Below are 17113 nucleotides of genomic sequence, written 5' to 3' on the forward strand. Positions count from 1 at the left end.
CATTAAGACAGTTCAACACAATATAAATATTTATTTCAAACAGTAACACTACTTAATCTTGAAACTTTTTGGAATTCATTCAAATATTATATGACAAACACAAGCATTTTTTTTTTAAATATCAATAACATTTTTTTCAAAGAAACAATGTATGTTGCCTAAACATAAGTCTAGGCATATGTGGAATATAAAACATGACACAAACTGATTTAATCTACTTCTATTTTGATGTGAAGAGGTAGTTTGAAGGTTTATGCTACACATGTGCAAATCATGGAGAACCTGCCTAAAGTAATTATTTTGCCACCAGCTTGGGCAAGCCTTTTGTGGTCTGAAACATGAGGTATTTAAACATGTTACACGTGCATGGATGAGAAGCCAGCAAAGCTTTTTTTGTTTTTGTTTTTTCATCATGGATCAGAAGTTCTCTCTCATTTTTGATCATTTCCTTGTTAAGCGTGATGTGAAATGTCTTGGGGACTCCAACCTGTCAAACTGAATCCCATCAGTCTAATGGCTCATTTAAAAAAGGACACATTTTCCATACTGTTGTTGGCTGTTGCTGAATTTGCATTTGTAACAAAGCTAAAAGCGTGCCAAAGAATGAGCAGTAATGATAACCACATGGGCATTAAAGTTGGTTTTGTAATAGAACAAGTATTTCAAATCTTCATAATGTTTTTAAACCACGTTGAGGGTTATATGGACATGTTGGCAGATGATGAGCAACTGTGGGTGATACTGAGAGCACTTCTGTCAAAAGCTTCTGGTTTGACCGACAAATTAAAACACTGGTGGTGATTTAAACCATACTTGTACGCATAACATTTCCCACAATCCACACAGCTATAAGGCTTTACACCCGTGTGTGTCCGGATATGTATATTCAAAGAGCTTTTCTGAGAAAAACTTTTTCCACAGTCTGGACAGCTGTACGGCTTTTCACCCGAGTGCACACGTTGGTGCAGTTTCAGGTACGTCTTCTGTGCAAACCTCTTTCCGCACACTGGGCAGCTGAAGGGCTTCTCGCCCGAGTGTCGCCTAATGTGGACTTTCAGGCTGCTTAAATAGTTGAATATTTTTCCACAAAATAAACACTCAAACTGTTTGGTTGGCTTCACCGGTTTTTCCTGAAGGTTGAGTTCTTTGGTTGCGTTCATGTGAATACTGTTCGTATAGTCTGAGTATTCTGTGGCAACTGAAGGAGGATTTGTGTTGTTAATCAGAGCGCCCATCGCCGCATCGTCTATTAATTTGTCCATAATTGTCGGCTGTGCGCGTTGCTGTATTTCACTGTCAGTCGTCATAGAGAAGTTGTTCAATTCCCCCGAGTGAAGTTGGAGATCATCAACAGATCTTTGAAGCATGCTGTCCTCTTCAAACATCCCAACAACTGTTAAAAAGAGAGCCACTGTAAACCAGTACACACACAGGACGGGATTATGACTTGTGTTTGGTGTCTTTTTAATATGCACTTACTTTTTCTGTTGTCTGTGAGCCTCCTCTGCTGTCCAATGGGATAATCATCAAACATCTCCTCCTTGACAAAAATCAGATCAGGTTCTCTTTCCATCATATTGATTGCCTACCAACAAGAAATGACAAGTAGCTATGAACACAGCAATCATTCAGCTAGTTTGCTGCTTGTTACAAATACAAAACTTAAACCCAGACTCCAACTGATTCACCAACCGCAGCTCCCATGCTGGTTGTAGCGGCAGTCTCCACTGGTTCTCTTCTTTGAGAGGGCAGCTTCTCTTCTCTCCACAGGTCCATGCACCAGTCCTTCCCAAAAACTCCATCAATGGCTGGAGCAGGTTGGTGCTGTTCTGGAAGAAGAGAAACATGCAACATTGGGACTTGCTAGAGAATGATGATCACCAGTATGCAGAGTAGAATCTCAGAAGAGATTATATGCAATAAAGCTATTCGGTCCACTGTAATTCTAGCCCCATACTATAAATATCATGCAGGATGTGGAAGCCCCCTGGTATGTACCAGTCTGCACCGATTTCTTACCTGCAGGGTGCCGATCCCGGCGACTGACGCTGTTGTTGACGTGTTCGGGGTACGTCTGTGCCCCCCTCGCTGCTCTCAGCTGGACCTCCAAAGAGTAGCACCTCTTCTTCAGCGCCTCGTTCTCCGTCTTCTGCAAGGATATCTCGGTGTGAAGGACGGAGGAGCACTCATCAGCCAGGTTGCCTATTTCAACCAGAGCCGCCTTTGTTAGCTTATCCAGAATAACGGCCAGCTGCGTCCTAAAACTGCGGTTTGTGGTGTCGCACATCATTTCGTCAGCGAGGCTCAGTATTTGGAAATATTGAAACGATTCTCAGCGTAGGAACGCAGCTCCTTTAATCAAATGTGAAATGTACAGCTGTGCCGCAAGGAATTGTGGGAACACGCTTTCTTCGCCCCCACCCCCAAGCTGCTGAAGACAACACAGTGGAAAATTCAACGCAGCATTAGAATATGTTTTCTGCCTGCACAGATGTTTTATCTCCCTATTATAACAATATATGTGGAAATAAAGACATCTCTTTAAAATCACACCTTATTGCCAACCTCTCCACCACACTGTCCGTGCAATTCACAGCCCTGCGATGGCAAGGAACCACTGTGAATTCACATACAACGAGCAAAGTATAACAAATAAATGTATCTTTTTATTTTATTCTCACAGCGTCTGTACTTATTTAGAATATACACAGTAATGTTGAGCGCCCTCTCTCGGTCACTGTTAAAATCTGCAACACAACTTTGTTACCAGCATGATAAGTATCGGTGTGACTTTTAGCAAAATGAATGTCACTATGAAGAACATTCATTCATTCATTTTGTGATTGTTAGTTAATAGTAGAAACTGGCATGATAATAGTTTCATTGATATGGCTTTTTAAATCACTCTATTAGAATCACTTCCCTCTAGTGGTAACAATGAAGCACTTTAAAATCCTTCATTCAGATTTTTTTAAGATTAAGAATATTTTCTGTTTAATTATGATTGTTTTGTGAATGGGTGATATAGATGGCATAGTGGTCCACTGGATAGCAATGTTTCCTAACAGCAAGAAGGACTTAGATGAAGATCCACTAACCTTCTTACTCTGAGTCAACATTGCTAACCATTTCTTCACCGCATATAGTTATTATATAGCGTACACACAGCATATATCTGTATAGCTAATTTAATTAACTAATATAAACATAACATTAAGCCCACAATCTCAGATGGGTATGGACAAGTCACAAATTTCTGTTGTGGGTCTGAACCATCTCAAGTAATGCCAGCCCAAGGAAAATGCTGTCAAATGCTTTACTTGTGTTTCCCTGACTTAAAAATGTAAATATGCAACTGTGTAACTTAGAGTAATTTTTTTTTAAACCACACACACACACACACACAGTAAATGCATCCAAAATATTAAACCATTTGAAAAGCAAGCATCAAAAACTCAATTCTGGAACAAATATAACTTTATTTTCCAGAACAAAAATACAGATGTTACATATGATTGATGTCTTAAGAGGTTCCATTTACAAATGTCCCACTAAACATTGGTGCACTGGAGTCACTACCATATACATTTGAAGTAGGATCAAGGTGTACTGCGAGGTGTTTTTTCAGATTGCAGTTCTTTGTAAAGCCTTTGCCACATTTGATACAAACAAAGGGTTTTTCTCCAGTGTGTGTACGCTGATGCATATCGAGTGTGCATTTCTGAATAAAGCCCTTTCCACAAACAGGACAACGATACGGCTTCTCCCCAGTGTGCGTACGCTGATGTGTATACAGGTGTCCTTTTTGTGCGTATCGCTTTCCGCATAGTGTGCATCTGAACGGCTTCTCCCCAGTATGGCTTCTCTGGTGTATTTCAAGCTGACTAAAGCATCTGAAGCTCTTGCCACACTGCAAGCAGCCAAACCTCTTAGTGGTTGAGTTCCTCAAGTTATGAAGCTTCATATTTCTGAGCACACTTAAGCTTTGGGAGGTTATATTTTGAGCCAAGCTTTTCCCAACTTCTAGGGTTGTGTCGGCAGGTGTAAGCTGTGGGTTCCAGTGCGTTTCCCTCCTCACTGTTTCACTGAAAGATGGCAGGGAGCTTAGAGGCACAAAGCTATCAGTAAACAGTGGCTGCTGGTGGTCTGCAATGTGTTTGGGACGCTGCATCACATTTGGAGCCTTCTGGGCGTCTGTGACTGTTTCTCTTCCTGTTGAAAGTAGACGTACAAGTTAAAATTCAGATTTTCTTTTTGTAGAAATGACCTTGATGATAGAAGGTTATGACAATTTTGTACAACTATGATGAGCAGAAAAGTCAAATCCAGCATGGTTACTGAAAGTCCTCGTGAATTTCACATACAGCTGTGCAATCCGACATAATAAGCAAATTTATAGTCACTGTTTTCAGCTGTCCTGTCTTGTTGAGTGTTTCCATTGTCCACCTCACATGGCTCCTCTTTCACCACTACCAGTTCTGGGTGCTCTTTGGGTTGGTTTGGAAGCTGATAAGACAGGGGGGGGGAAGGGCATTGATTATAAATATCAGCCACAGAGTAATCAGCTATGATAACAAGAAATAAATGGCTGGTTATTGCAGACTTACTTCTGTTGCAGCATACTCTTCACCTTGATGCAAACTGCCAGTCTCAGAAGAAAAACTTTCCCACGGGATTTCACTAGGATGAAAAACACTGAGATTAAACACACCAAGCAAGAAGAACACAGCAAACAGCTACGTTCCATAATATACACACAAAGCAACATACCTACCTTTTAATTTCAAGTCTTGTCCTTTCAGTCTCCAGTACTCCGTTTTCTAAACCGTCCCTTCCAACTAAGCTCACTTCTGTCGCATCCTGCCTGCCCCCCTGTGCCATGTAAAGCAGCTTCTCCATCAGCTGTAGTTTCTCTGTAAGCGAGGCAATTTCGTTGCGCCCGCGAGTTATCTCGATCTTGAGCATCTTTGACTCGATTTCGACCAGTTTGCTTATTTCCATTACAGCTGTTTTGGATAACGCATCCATGATGGAGACGAGCTGCGTCTGGAAAGAGAAGACTGTCGACATGATTTCTGTTTGTTTTGTTTTGGCTTTCCTGTCACGGTCCAGTAGTATCACGCGAACGACCTGACGCTGTCACGGGGGTCTTAATGGCCACAGCAAAAAGGTTGTTGAAATGTAATGCAGGAGAAAAGCTGCATGTGCATGCCTTCGAGGTGCGCGTGAGTGTCGCTCCAAAACTCGAGTGGGGCTGAAGTGGGTTCACTGTTTCCATCTGTCGGCTGGGAGGAAACATCGCAATTACAAACAAAACTTTAAAATTAGCGCTAATGTTGACAAAGAGTCCTGTTTTGACATCAGGGATGATTGTTGATTTGTAAAAGTTACCACAGCTTCCGGGGCGATTTGCTCATTGCAACCTACGTTTACTTTTTAACGCCTTTGACGTCGTGGTTGTTGTTCAGGACTACGCTAACCAGAATGCAGCACGTTATCAATCGGAATGTGATTGGTGGGTGAAAACTCGCTTCAGGAAGCAGTGTGGTGAATTACATTTGCCCATTTGCCAACTGAAAATCCTCACGATAATCTGCCTCAGAGATTCCAACTACAAGGTAAATGAATGTCACTATGAGGGAACTTGTAGAGGTAAAGGTTGCCCTGCGAGGCTGGTTGGTTTAAGATGCGATGCTTTGTTGCTCTTGCGTTAATGGCTTTCTTTTTCTTTTCTTTTTTTGAGTGGTCTAATCACAAGACAAGCCAATTAAGTTTGCTCAAAGTAGTGCAAAAATAACAGCTTCACAACAGTGTAAAATTAAAAATAAATTAAATTAAACGACTGAGTAAATCACATTTACAGAGATAGCATGATGGCTTGCAAAACTGTTTGGTAACTGACTTCCTTATATGTTGTTCACTTTTCTTCTTTCTTACTTTGTCAGTCCTTCTCACAGAGTGTAGTCATGGCTGGAAGGAGAGTCCTGGTCTTCCCCTCATCAGCAGAGCTCGGTCCAGTCCTGGCCCAGCTGGTGACTTCACGGGCTGAGAAGGCCATCGGCTCTCATGGCAGGTTCACTCTGGGACTCTCTGGAGGAAGCCTTGTGTCCATGCTTAGCAAAGAGCTGCTTGCCCTGTCAGAGCTGGACTGCAGCAAGTGGTTGGTCGGTTTCTGCGACGAGCGCCTGGTTTCCTTTGACGATCCAGAGAGCACCTACGGGCTGTACAAGGTTTCTTTGAATTGGTGTTTGTGTTAACATAAATGTATGTTGCTCTGTTACAGTTGGATGAACTGCAGACCTTTTCATCTTGTTGCAGAGTCAGTTATTTTCCAAGATCAACATCCCCGAAAGTGGGATCTTGACGATCGACTGTTCTCTGCCAGTGAACGAGTGCGCTGAGGATTACACGCGTAAACTGAAAGAGGTACACAGCAATCACAGGCTTTTAGATTTTAGTGTCTGCAGAATGTTTACATCATTATTTTCGCTGTTAAAACACACAGGTCTTCCCAGATGATGACTTCCCTGTGTTTGACCTATTGCTGTTGGGAATGGGGCCTGATGGACACACCTGTTCTCTTTTCCCAGACCACCCTCTTCTGGAGGTGAGGGCTCTTATTCTAATGAACAATTGTCTTCTACAATAGATCTATGTTGAATTATTATGAAAAAGAATGAGTGCAGATACAAAATTACAGCTTTTTTAAGAAAGGAATCATTTATAGTTAATTCAAAACATGTGTTTTATTTTGTAACACAATATGTCATCGTGATCCTAAAAACAATGTTTCGTGCTCTTAAAATGCATTTTGGGCATTCTTCTAAATATTATCTCTCCGTTATTTTGTATAAAAGGCATATCAAGCACATTTGACTGAACTCTGGCACAGCATTTGTGGAAGAATGCCTGAGTTTGCTTTTGGATGTGGTTTCCTAATTAGCTACTCTAAGAAAACAATGTCTTCTCCCTGCAGTTTTCCAGTCACTCTCTCGACAATGCATGGATAATCACTGGGTTTTATGACAGCACAGTTTGGATTTTATGGTCTTCATAGTTATCCTTGTTAGAAGTCTGAAAAAGATCTGTCTCATGTTACATTATCCAGTTTCCCAGACATGTATTAAGCTTCGTGTTCAGCTCCAGTGGAGAAAAAAAAAGCTTTTTAGCTTAATCCATGTCTGAGAAACTGAGCCTTCATATTTGCTAGTTTAAAATTATACGCTTTTGGTTCTCATATTGTCACTTTTGGTGCAATGATTAGTTATTGCCTTTGGGTGCACCCCATATTCAGGAAACCAAGAAGATTGTGGCTCCTATCAGCGACTCTCCCAAACCACCGCCACAGCGTGTAACTATGACTTTCCCAGCGGTGAACTCTGCACGTTGTGTGGCTTTTATATCAACAGGAGGAAGCAAAGCACCCGTTTTGAAGGTAACACTTAGGGGCGTCTGCTGAACATACACATCTCAAATTCTGAATCTTAACACCCTACTATTTCCATAACGCAATAAATAAACTTTGACAGTGATGAGACAAAAATGAGACGCACCAAGAAACAAGGGTAATTTGGTTAGGCCATGTGACTCAATATTTATAGTTGAAAGGAGGACTGGGGCCAGAAGAAACACTGATGGGACTAAATAAGCCAGAGATGTGACTTTGAGCAGAAATCATTGCATTTATTCATTTATTATATTTTTATACAGTAATCTAAAACTAGATGTGAAAACTAGATTTTTCAAAACATCTGAAACAACTTTTGCAAACTTTAAAACTAACAAATTAAATAAAAATATAGAGGCAAGTTTTTAGTATTTGTTTAGTAAAAATGTAATTACAACTTGTTGACGAGGCTCTGATTATCATGTTTATTGAGACTCTGGATGTTTTCAAACAGTTGTGTGTTTTTGTTGACAAACACCCAACAATATACAATCCATAAAATAATAATTTAAAAAGTTAACTTTAAACTAATAAAAACTAAACTAAAATATTTTCAAAGAATAAAAAATGAACAGAAATAGAAAAAATCTGAAAATTAACTGAAACTTAATTTAAAAACAAAGTCAAAATGGAAAAAAAAACTAATTAGAAAACGCTAAACTGTAATAACCTCATGCTTTATAGTTTTGTGTTTGTGCTATTGTAGCACATTAATTTCTCTCTTTTTATTTGCAGGAAGTGTTGGAGGATGGAGAAGCTTCACCGTTTCCAGCAGCACGAGTTGTCCCAACTAAGGGCGAGCTGTTCTGGCTTGTTGATGAACCAGCAGCTGCCTCTTTAACTATCCAGGTAGAGAGGCCAGGCTCAGGAGCCAAGCTGTAGATCTGCCTGACTAATACATGCAAGGAGCTCAATGAAGAGTCTGGAAAATAGTGCAGTTCATTCCTCAATCAGTGAAATGTTTGTTTGCGTGCGCACGTCTGTGTGTGTGTGTGTGTGTGTGTGTGTGTGTGTGTGTGTGTGTGTGTGTGTGTTTGGGGGGGAGGGGGGGTGACGACTGTGGGGTAGTGTCAAGGTACCTTTATTAAACTTTAAGCTCTGCTTCGTGTTTTTTTTTTTTTTGCTCATGATTCATGTGTGTAACAGTGCATGTTCAGACACTAGAAACTCCATTCAGTTGTTCAGCAGTATATTCAACTGTGGTGTGTGGTGAACATTGCAACATTGCAATGGGTATACAGAATATAATTTTGATTAAAAGACACACAGGTTAACTTGTGTATTTAAAAATATCTTTTTCTTCTTTTCCTTTTTTAAAGAAAAATCCATTCATTCGAATTGGGCATTTGCCCTCGGTGTTTCCTGTGCTGCAGGGCCTGTATTAGTCCACCCCCTTTATCATCCAAACAGATCCCACCCCTTTAGAGATTAACCTCGCACTGCTTTTACATCAGGGACTGTAGCACAGACTTTCCCTATCTGTGATGACGGCAGAAAGTCAAGAGATATTTCTCTATAGCCCCCGACGAGCCACAGTCCACTTATAAATTATCATTATTCTATTCCATAATTTGCTATCGCGATGCCCAGGCTCGCTGGCCTCAACGACGCCCTGCTCCTCCTGCTCCTGTCCTGCTGCAGTCCTGTCCGGGGATATTTTGCGGAGGAGCGCTGGAACCCCGAATCTTCACTCCTCGCACCCCGGGTTCTTCTTGCCCTCATTTGCAGAAACTCCGAGCACTCATTGCCGTATTTCCTGGGTACTATTGAGCGCCTCAACTACCCGAAGGACCGTATGGCACTGTGGTAAGTTGTTACTGGGTAATGTTAGATGTTGCAGACTGTTAGGCAGCAAAAAGTGAAAGTAATTCTTGTTTTTGCCACAGGTTTCTTACAGAAAAATAAGTACCGAAGGATACTTTTCTGATTGATTAGATCGATTAGCAGGAAAGGGAAAGAAAAGGGGTGGACCCGCAGAGATTGTCGGGGGTAACAAAATGGCTTTGGAAATAAGCGAAGTGTTGCGCAGAGATCATTCCGTCTTTGAAAAAACAGCAAAAGAAAATGTGAAAAACTCAAGCATAATACAAGAACGAACAAATGCATGAGTACAAACCAAGGATATAAAAAGAAATAGGCAATATTTTGCAGTCAGGGTAGGGGACAAAAGTGAGCACATCTGCTCATCAGGACAGTTGTGCGTCGTATTGATCTGTATACGTGGATGGGAGTGAACGACCGCATTGACCACGAGGGGAGCTGTGTGTTGTGTGTGATCTAAGATACAAGCTCTGACACAGTGCTCCACAAGCATACCGATGCCTGATACATTAACAATAAACGCAAAACAAGTGTCTGCCATGTGCAACTGAGTTTGGATTAGCACCATGAAAATTACCTGACCCATGTAGTCTGTTAGTAAGAGGCACCTTCCGTCGCGAAATGTTACATCTCAGGAGAAAGAAGGCAAGTGAGGTCAAACCAGGACATTATAGCTATCAAATCCCATCACCTCAGGGTTCAAAGTTTCACGTTTTTCTTTTAATTTATAACATATCTTCATCTTTAAGCTTATTCCAGTCTTCATGTACCAAAGCCTACATCTTCTCCACTTCCTGACTGGAAGTTAAACAGAGATATGCATCTGGCAAGACAAGTCCCTGTTTGTGAAGTGTTTTTCTGACATTATTATGTGTTAAATAAATCACCTAATAACGACATTCTAGACAATTTATTGATTACATTACAATGAAGTGCTAAGTAAGAAAAGACGTTATGGTGCAGTTTGATTATTAAGCTTCTCCTAGGTAAAGGCCAACCTTAGATAATGACTCTCCGTGATAAATGATTATGGAGGCTTAAACTCAGTTCTCTCTTGATGGTTCATTAAACATGTTTATGTAGACCACATTTTAGACCTAACATCTTTGCACCCTCTCCAGAAAGTATGACTTCCCAAGCTCCTTAGTCATCTGTCAGTCAAGTAAGTGAAGGAAAGCTATTTTCACCCTATACTTAATCAACATGCTTGAACAGCCCACCTGCACTTGTATCCTCAAGCAGTTTGAATGACTACCTGGTGGGCTCGGACAGGCGTGGTCTTCATTCGCTATCTTGATGAGCAAGTTTCACCTTGTGCAGGAGTAAGAGTGTCTTAAATTCCTTTTTTTGTTTGGTAGTTTGTAAAGTCTTGTGTAAATATGTTGGCGGTAAGGACAGTGTTGTTTGACACACATTAAATTACATCTGGAAAAACCAAACAACTGTGTGATCTTATAAACACTATACACTGCACACATTTTGCAGCTGTAATTGAAATCTTTGGCGTCTTATGCCAGCATTCCTACACCGCTACAGAAATAATAGCTGATGTGGAAGTGGCACACCGCTCCTAAATGTATGTTTACAATGAAAAAGTGACATAGGTCTAAACAGTGTTCTTTAATAAGCACTTATTTTATCTGAGCACAAAAGGGAAATGGGAAAGACCGACAGCTGGAGTGACTGAAAAGTGTTTTAGCAAGGAGCTGCAGTGTTTACACAGATCCATGGGGAATTTCCATGGAAATCTGTTCTAGTGTAAACCCAGGGCCAGAATACAAGCACAGCTGGCTGTAGAGCAGGTGTCTGGGGACAGCAAATCATGTTGGCCTACATGGCCAAGAAATGAATCCTGCGGGTATTGGGTTATTCTGGAGTATCATTTCTAGGCTTTTCATCCTCGTGTAGAATTAGATCAAACATGCAGGCAGTCTAACTTGGGTTCATTTGCCTCACGCATAGCCTAAGTCACTTTAAACAATTTCCTTCTCTGTCTGTTGCAAACAGAGGTTTCACTTCTGTAAAGTAGTTTCCGTACTGTTATCGTTTTTTCACATTTCCTTTATACATAACTTGTCGATGCTGACCTAAAGTTTTTTGTTTTGTTTTTTTATGGGGGATGTTTTTATTGCTGTGTGTTTTTCTGAAGCTGGTGTCCTTTACACTTGTGTCACTTCCCGCAGCTTGTACATAATGCATTTACAAAAAGTGAACACAGGGCTATTGTTATTTGAACCTTGGGTTTGTCTTTCACTCATGCCTCAACTAGAACTCAGTTTGGCACCGCTGCCTACAGTCAACCACTGTTACAAATTTCTTCTCGTTGTTACAGTTTTCCTCCTTTTACCTAGGTTCTTGATGAATGCACTTAATTCTGATAATTTACATTTTTTTCTGCATTGACAGGGTAGCAACTGATCATAATGAGGACAACACCACAGCCATTCTGCATGACTGGCTTGTAAAAGTACAGAAGCTCTACCATTATGTAGAGTGGAGGCCAAAAGAGGAGCCCAGGTTTGTTATTTTAAAGATGGAATTGTATAATGCTCAAATAGCTCACAGGAAATTGAGTCAGACATCACATGAAATGAGTTTAATTAATACTGAAATATTTTGTGTAGAAATTATGAAGATGAGGAAGGTCCAAAAGACTGGACAGATCCTCGTTATGAGCATGTTATGAAGCTTCGGCAAGCAGCGCTGGAGTCTGCTCGTGAGATGTGGGCAGACTATTTTATGGTAGGTAAATAAAACTACTCTTTACAGTTACAAAAGGAAGCAGAATTACACTCAAAATGTTGATTATAAACACTGGGCCTCACTATTTTTAACATTCAGTAATAAAAGCCAAAGAAAAAGTACAGAATTGGGACCAAAATGCCACCACAACTAATTTAAGAGGGAGACAGACTGTTAAAACTTTTCCCAGTTATGTTCTGTTTCTTATGGTTAAAGTTCATCTTTCAGTCTAGTTCATCTGGACACTTAAATCTTAAATGCACATTTCTATTTGTATTCACCAGCCTGGCCCACATTGTCTTGTTTCAGCAGGGTATAATTTTGAAGTGAAGTCTATCCAAAATTGCAATAATTTCGTGCTTTTAATCTTACATCTAAACTTTCTCTCTAAAAAACAGAATTGTAGTATATATACTGCTGGTCAGAGATCACTCAGTTTTAGTTACCCCATTTATCCTTTGGGAGCTGTTCAGCGTTTCTTCTCAAGAGTTTTGTGTACAGTGTGTTATTCATACACTAGCTGTTTTTCTTATGCTCCTTGTGCAGCTGGCAGATTGTGACAACCTCCTCACCAATTCAAATGTGCTCCGGGGGCTGATGAAACAGAACAAGACTATCATCGCGCCGATGCTTGACTCTCGTGCAGCCTACTCAAATTTTTGGTGTGGAATGACTTCCCAGGTACTGTCATGATCACTGAGAAAACCCCTTTGTGTATGTCAGAAAGTTTCAATAATCTCTGTAATAAACAGCCTAACAACTCTCATCCTCCAGGGTTATTATAAGAGGACACCTGCCTACATACCTCTTAGGAAGCAGATACGAAAGGGCTGTTTTGCCGTTCCTATGGTACACTCCACGTTCCTAATAGACCTCAGGAAAGAGGCCTCCAGGCAGCTAGCCTTTCACCCACCACACCCAGAATACAGCTGGGCATTTGATGACATTATTGTGTTTGCTTACTCTGCTAAGATGGCAGGTAATTTGATATTATCCAACTTAAAGTCTACTTATTTTTATCATAAATAATGTAGCTTCAGATTAAGTTTTCCTATTCTGTGTTCGCTACAGAGGTTCAAATGTTTGTATGTAACAAGGAGACCTATGGATACTTCCCTGTGCCACTACGTTCCCACAATACTTTGCAAGATGAAGTGGACAGTTTCTTACACACTGTGTTAGAAGTTAATGGTGAGTGGCTGAGAGCTTTACTTTTGCAACCCCCTCACTCTTAACCACTGGCTTATTTAAGTCTTAATTCTACTCTCTTCTGCTTCATCTAATGGTAACTTTCAGCATGAGTTTCTAAATATCATTTATACCATTTCTGCATCCATCTTCCCTCTGACTGTGTAGTGCGAAATGCCCCAGTGATGCCATCCAAATACATAAGTGTTCCTAGAAAACAACCTGACAAAATGGGCTTTGATGAGGTAAGAAGTGATGTGAAGATGGAATCTGCAAAAATGGCCGACTTTCTGTTTCTGCGCTGAAATTCTCTGCCTGCTGTTGAAATCTATAATTACACTGATTGGTTCCACTGTTTACCTTTGTGTAGGTGTTCATGATAAACTTGCAGAGGCGGACTGACCGCAGAGAACGTATGCTGAGGGCACTGCATGAGCAGGAGATTGCTTGTAAAGTTGTTAATGCCGTGGATGGAAAGTAAGTGATGCTTTCCACTTATATACTAATTAGTAACTACCACTGACTGGCCCATCTTTATTGTCATTTTGTCACATTTCTACTTCTCTCTATTTCAGAGCAATGAATGTCAGTGAAATTCATGCTTTGGGTATCCATATGCTTCCTGGATACAGTGACCCTTATCATGGTCGTCCACTAACAAAGGGAGAGCTGGGATGCTTTCTTTCCCACTATAACATCTGGAAAGAGGTAAACCCCTGAAGCCAAGAATTTGAATATTTCCAAACCAGACGGATGTGTGACTTAAAGATTTCTCTGGCCTTAGATTGTGGAACGAAGTCTCCACACATCTTTAGTGATCGAAGATGACCTGCGCTTTGAGGTGTTCTTCAAACGTCGCTTGATGAACTTAATGAGTGAGGTGGACCGTGAAGGTCTGGATTGGGATCTCATGTATGTTTTTACTTCCTTCATAATATTTTTTGTCATTCCCACAGAGTTTACAAATTCTTATCAACTTGTCTTTCTGTGTTTTGTTGTTTTTTTTCTTCTTTTAGTTATATTGGTCGAAAGAGAATGCAAGTGGCTCACCCGGAGAAAGCAGTGCCAAATATACACAACTTGGTGGAGGCAGACTATTCATATTGGACACTAGGATATATGATATCATTACAGGGTGCCCAGAAGCTTTTAAAAGCAGAACCATTAAAGAGGATTTTGCCAGTGGATGAGTTTCTTCCTCTCATGTACAATAAACACCCTGTGTAAGTGTTAACACCAGCAAACACAAGACCACACACACACATAATATATCATGCATTTCAAAGGTTTATAGGTAGTCTTAAGAGTGCAAAAGTTCAACATTTCAGATTTATCTTAAAATGTATTCAGTTTGTATTTCCTCAACGGTCAAAAGTCTCTCAACTTATTCCATTATCAGTGCTGGCTCCTAGATTTGAACCCTGACACAGTTATATTTTGTACATCTGGGCACAATCTGAATTCAATTTATGACACAGAGACTTGAGTCACCCATTAGAGATATTTTAAGGAACAGTCATAGAAGTAAAATACACCAGATCTCATCTGATGAGAACTAAAACTGAATCTGTGTTAAGACATAAAAAAATACTAAGAAAACTAACACTAAACACTAGAAACAACATTTCTAAAGAGTTTTTCAGTGCACTGTGTTTCTATTCAGGAGTCTTATCTTTCTTTCTTGACCTTTCCTACTCTCCAGATCTGATTATATGGAACAGTTTGAAACCAGGGACCTGCTGGCATTTTCCGCAGAGCCTCTCCTTGTGTATCCAACTCACTATACGGGTGACCCAGGATACGTCAGTGACACTGAGACCTCCACTGTGTGGGACAATGAAAAAATCCGCACAGACTGGGACAGAGCACGCTCAGGAAAAAGTCATGAGCAGGCTGAGATCAGCACAGAGGCACAGAACTCAGATGTGCTCCAGTCTCCTTTGGACAGTACAGCACGGGATGAGCTATGAGAGGAAGTCACTAAGAGCCTTGGAAAAATAAAAAAAGGTCCATAAAACGCACCACATTAGTTTTGTAATCATGTTTAACCTTTGTTCACTTTGATTTTGCATCAGATCAGATGTGGTATCAAAGAATATAGAGAAGTTTAAATTATCAGAAGTGAAAAGTTAAAAAGGGATCATGCATGTCATGTTTTCTGCTGTCGTCAGCTTGTGGTTTTTACTTTATAAAGGCACTAGACTTGCCATTTGGAATGGCATTTGCAGTTCCCACCTACTCTCTGTCATACAGAAATAATGTATACTGGTAAAGAACAAAACTGGACTGCTGCATTTCAGTGGTGCTAATTTGAGATTAGACTGCGTTTTGTAGCCTTGAGAAATTAATGAATTTGGCTGCAACAACAAATCTGCACCACAGAGCAAAATAAAGACGTCTTAAATCAACCTATGCAAAACCTATGAACTTTTGGCATTTTGAATCGTTTTGTTTGTTTTTGTTACATTTTATAACAGTGCTTTTTTAAAAAAAAATTTTAGTTGGTCATTGGACGGTACAATAGAACCCTGTAGCAAATTTCTATCAAAGTGACAAAATTCAGAACCAAGTAATTTAATTTACAGAAATACTGAGGCAGATTTACCACCAGTAAATGTTGCTGTTTTGTTTAAATTTTTGTTTTGTTTTGTCCTGTTTTTTGTTTGTTTGTTTGGTTGGTTGGTTTTTTTACTCTTGTAGTTCCACCAACCACCTCTTCATACAAATAGACGTGAGACAAGCCACCAAACACACTGGTGTTTCAACTTGCCCACATCCAAATGCACATCAGCCACTTTATTACCTCTCTCCCACAGATGCGGTGCTGGTACCCGTGCAAGTTCTGCCTTAGTTTTTGGGTTTTTTTAGAAAGAGCTCACATTTATGTAGCAGACTTTGAAGTATTTTCCATGTCCATAAAGTTATGGCGCAGTGACGCACCACTGTGGGCTGCATCTATAAATTACCTGTGAAATTTTTGTGGTTGCCCTTCTTTTTGCCAATGATTGTTCTGATTTTGGGCCCATTAGTTTTGTGGCGTTGTGAATGCATTTGTCCTTTTTGGCAGAAATTCTATCAAACAGGTTCTGGATTAAGCACCAGCGCTGCATCGGTGGAAAAGAGCTGTATTGCTGTTCCATCTCAGATCAGTTCAGTGTGAATGTTGAGCATTTTGATTGTGGTAGACTTTATGAATTGTCATTACATAAGATAAGTGTAGATCATCATATTTCTCACAGTATATTTATTGTGTCATGGTTTCCCTCATCACATACACAGATCTCTGATGAAGCCAGTTTCTGTTGAGTCCTGATGGGAGTTATTCACTCACGAAGTGTGCACAAAAATGTTAGTGGTGCTTGTACCGACAAAAAATAAAATGTTTTCTTTTTAACAGGTTCGACTTCTGTCATTATATGCTTACTGTTCTGTTGGAGTAACCATTTTTTTAGTTAATGTTGACTGTCCAAATACAAATTATGACGTCTGTATATTGTGACTAATGGAAAATTGTCTGTTACTGTGTAGCCTCTGGCACAGTAACATTTTACTGTGAAGTCATTCACACATTGTAGACTGTGACCTGAATGCAGATTTTGCCTTCACCATTTCATTCATCATTGTCACTGGAAAACACAGAGTACCCAAGCTGCTGATTACAAGTAGAATTGAACTTTTTAGCTGATTATTCTCGGCATGTCACGCAACCGACTTTCTCATTGAGGTTTTTATCACACCTGCAGATGGCTGAATAAGGTAGCTTACATGACAGTGAAATAATGTTTCTTAAATAACTTATTATATATATTAACAACTGTGTTTAGTATATACTAATTTTTAACCAAGTTGGTTTTAACCAAGATATGTTTTCTGAAGTGTAATTGTTACATTACAGTGGTACATGCCAATATTTAA

The 17113-nt window shown here is 40.1% G+C and overlaps 3 protein-coding genes across 3 annotated transcripts; 2 read left to right on the plus strand and 1 right to left on the minus strand.

Moving 5' to 3' along the window:
- Positions 1 to 16: 16 nt before the first annotated feature.
- LOC101479741 (uncharacterized) lies at positions 17 to 5285 on the minus strand. The gene is made up of 8 exons (XM_023152930.3): positions 4775 to 5285; positions 4608 to 4680; positions 4404 to 4506; positions 3527 to 4212; positions 2020 to 2332; positions 1693 to 1829; positions 1480 to 1585; positions 17 to 1393 (listed from the first exon to the last, which is right to left on the minus strand). The coding sequence occupies exons 1-8, from the start codon at positions 5068 to 5070 to the stop codon at positions 699 to 701; spliced, it is 2409 nt and encodes an 802-aa protein (XP_023008698.1). The 5' UTR covers positions 5071 to 5285; the 3' UTR covers positions 17 to 698.
- A 136-nt stretch (positions 5286 to 5421) lies between these two features.
- pgls (6-phosphogluconolactonase) lies at positions 5422 to 8548 on the plus strand. Its single transcript, XM_004559566.5, has 6 exons — positions 5422 to 5618; positions 5946 to 6230; positions 6319 to 6426; positions 6506 to 6607; positions 7295 to 7435; positions 8183 to 8548. Exons 2-6 carry the CDS (start codon positions 5967 to 5969, stop codon positions 8327 to 8329), a joined length of 762 nt encoding a protein of 253 aa, XP_004559623.1. The 5' UTR covers positions 5422 to 5618; positions 5946 to 5966; the 3' UTR covers positions 8330 to 8548.
- A 306-nt stretch (positions 8549 to 8854) lies between these two features.
- colgalt1a (collagen beta(1-O)galactosyltransferase 1a) lies at positions 8855 to 16595 on the plus strand. The gene is made up of 12 exons (XM_004559568.4): positions 8855 to 9253; positions 11675 to 11785; positions 11893 to 12010; positions 12557 to 12691; positions 12785 to 12989; positions 13082 to 13201; positions 13367 to 13443; positions 13569 to 13675; positions 13774 to 13906; positions 13983 to 14110; positions 14215 to 14421; positions 14901 to 16595. The coding sequence occupies exons 1-12, from the start codon at positions 9030 to 9032 to the stop codon at positions 15166 to 15168; spliced, it is 1833 nt and encodes a 610-aa protein (XP_004559625.1). The 5' UTR covers positions 8855 to 9029; the 3' UTR covers positions 15169 to 16595.
- Positions 16596 to 17113: the final 518 nt, after the last annotated feature.

This window comes from Maylandia zebra, linkage group LG4 (genome assembly GCF_041146795.1).
Source record: "Maylandia zebra isolate NMK-2024a linkage group LG4, Mzebra_GT3a, whole genome shotgun sequence".
In the NCBI taxonomy this organism is placed as follows: Eukaryota; Metazoa; Chordata; class Actinopteri; order Cichliformes; family Cichlidae; genus Maylandia; species Maylandia zebra.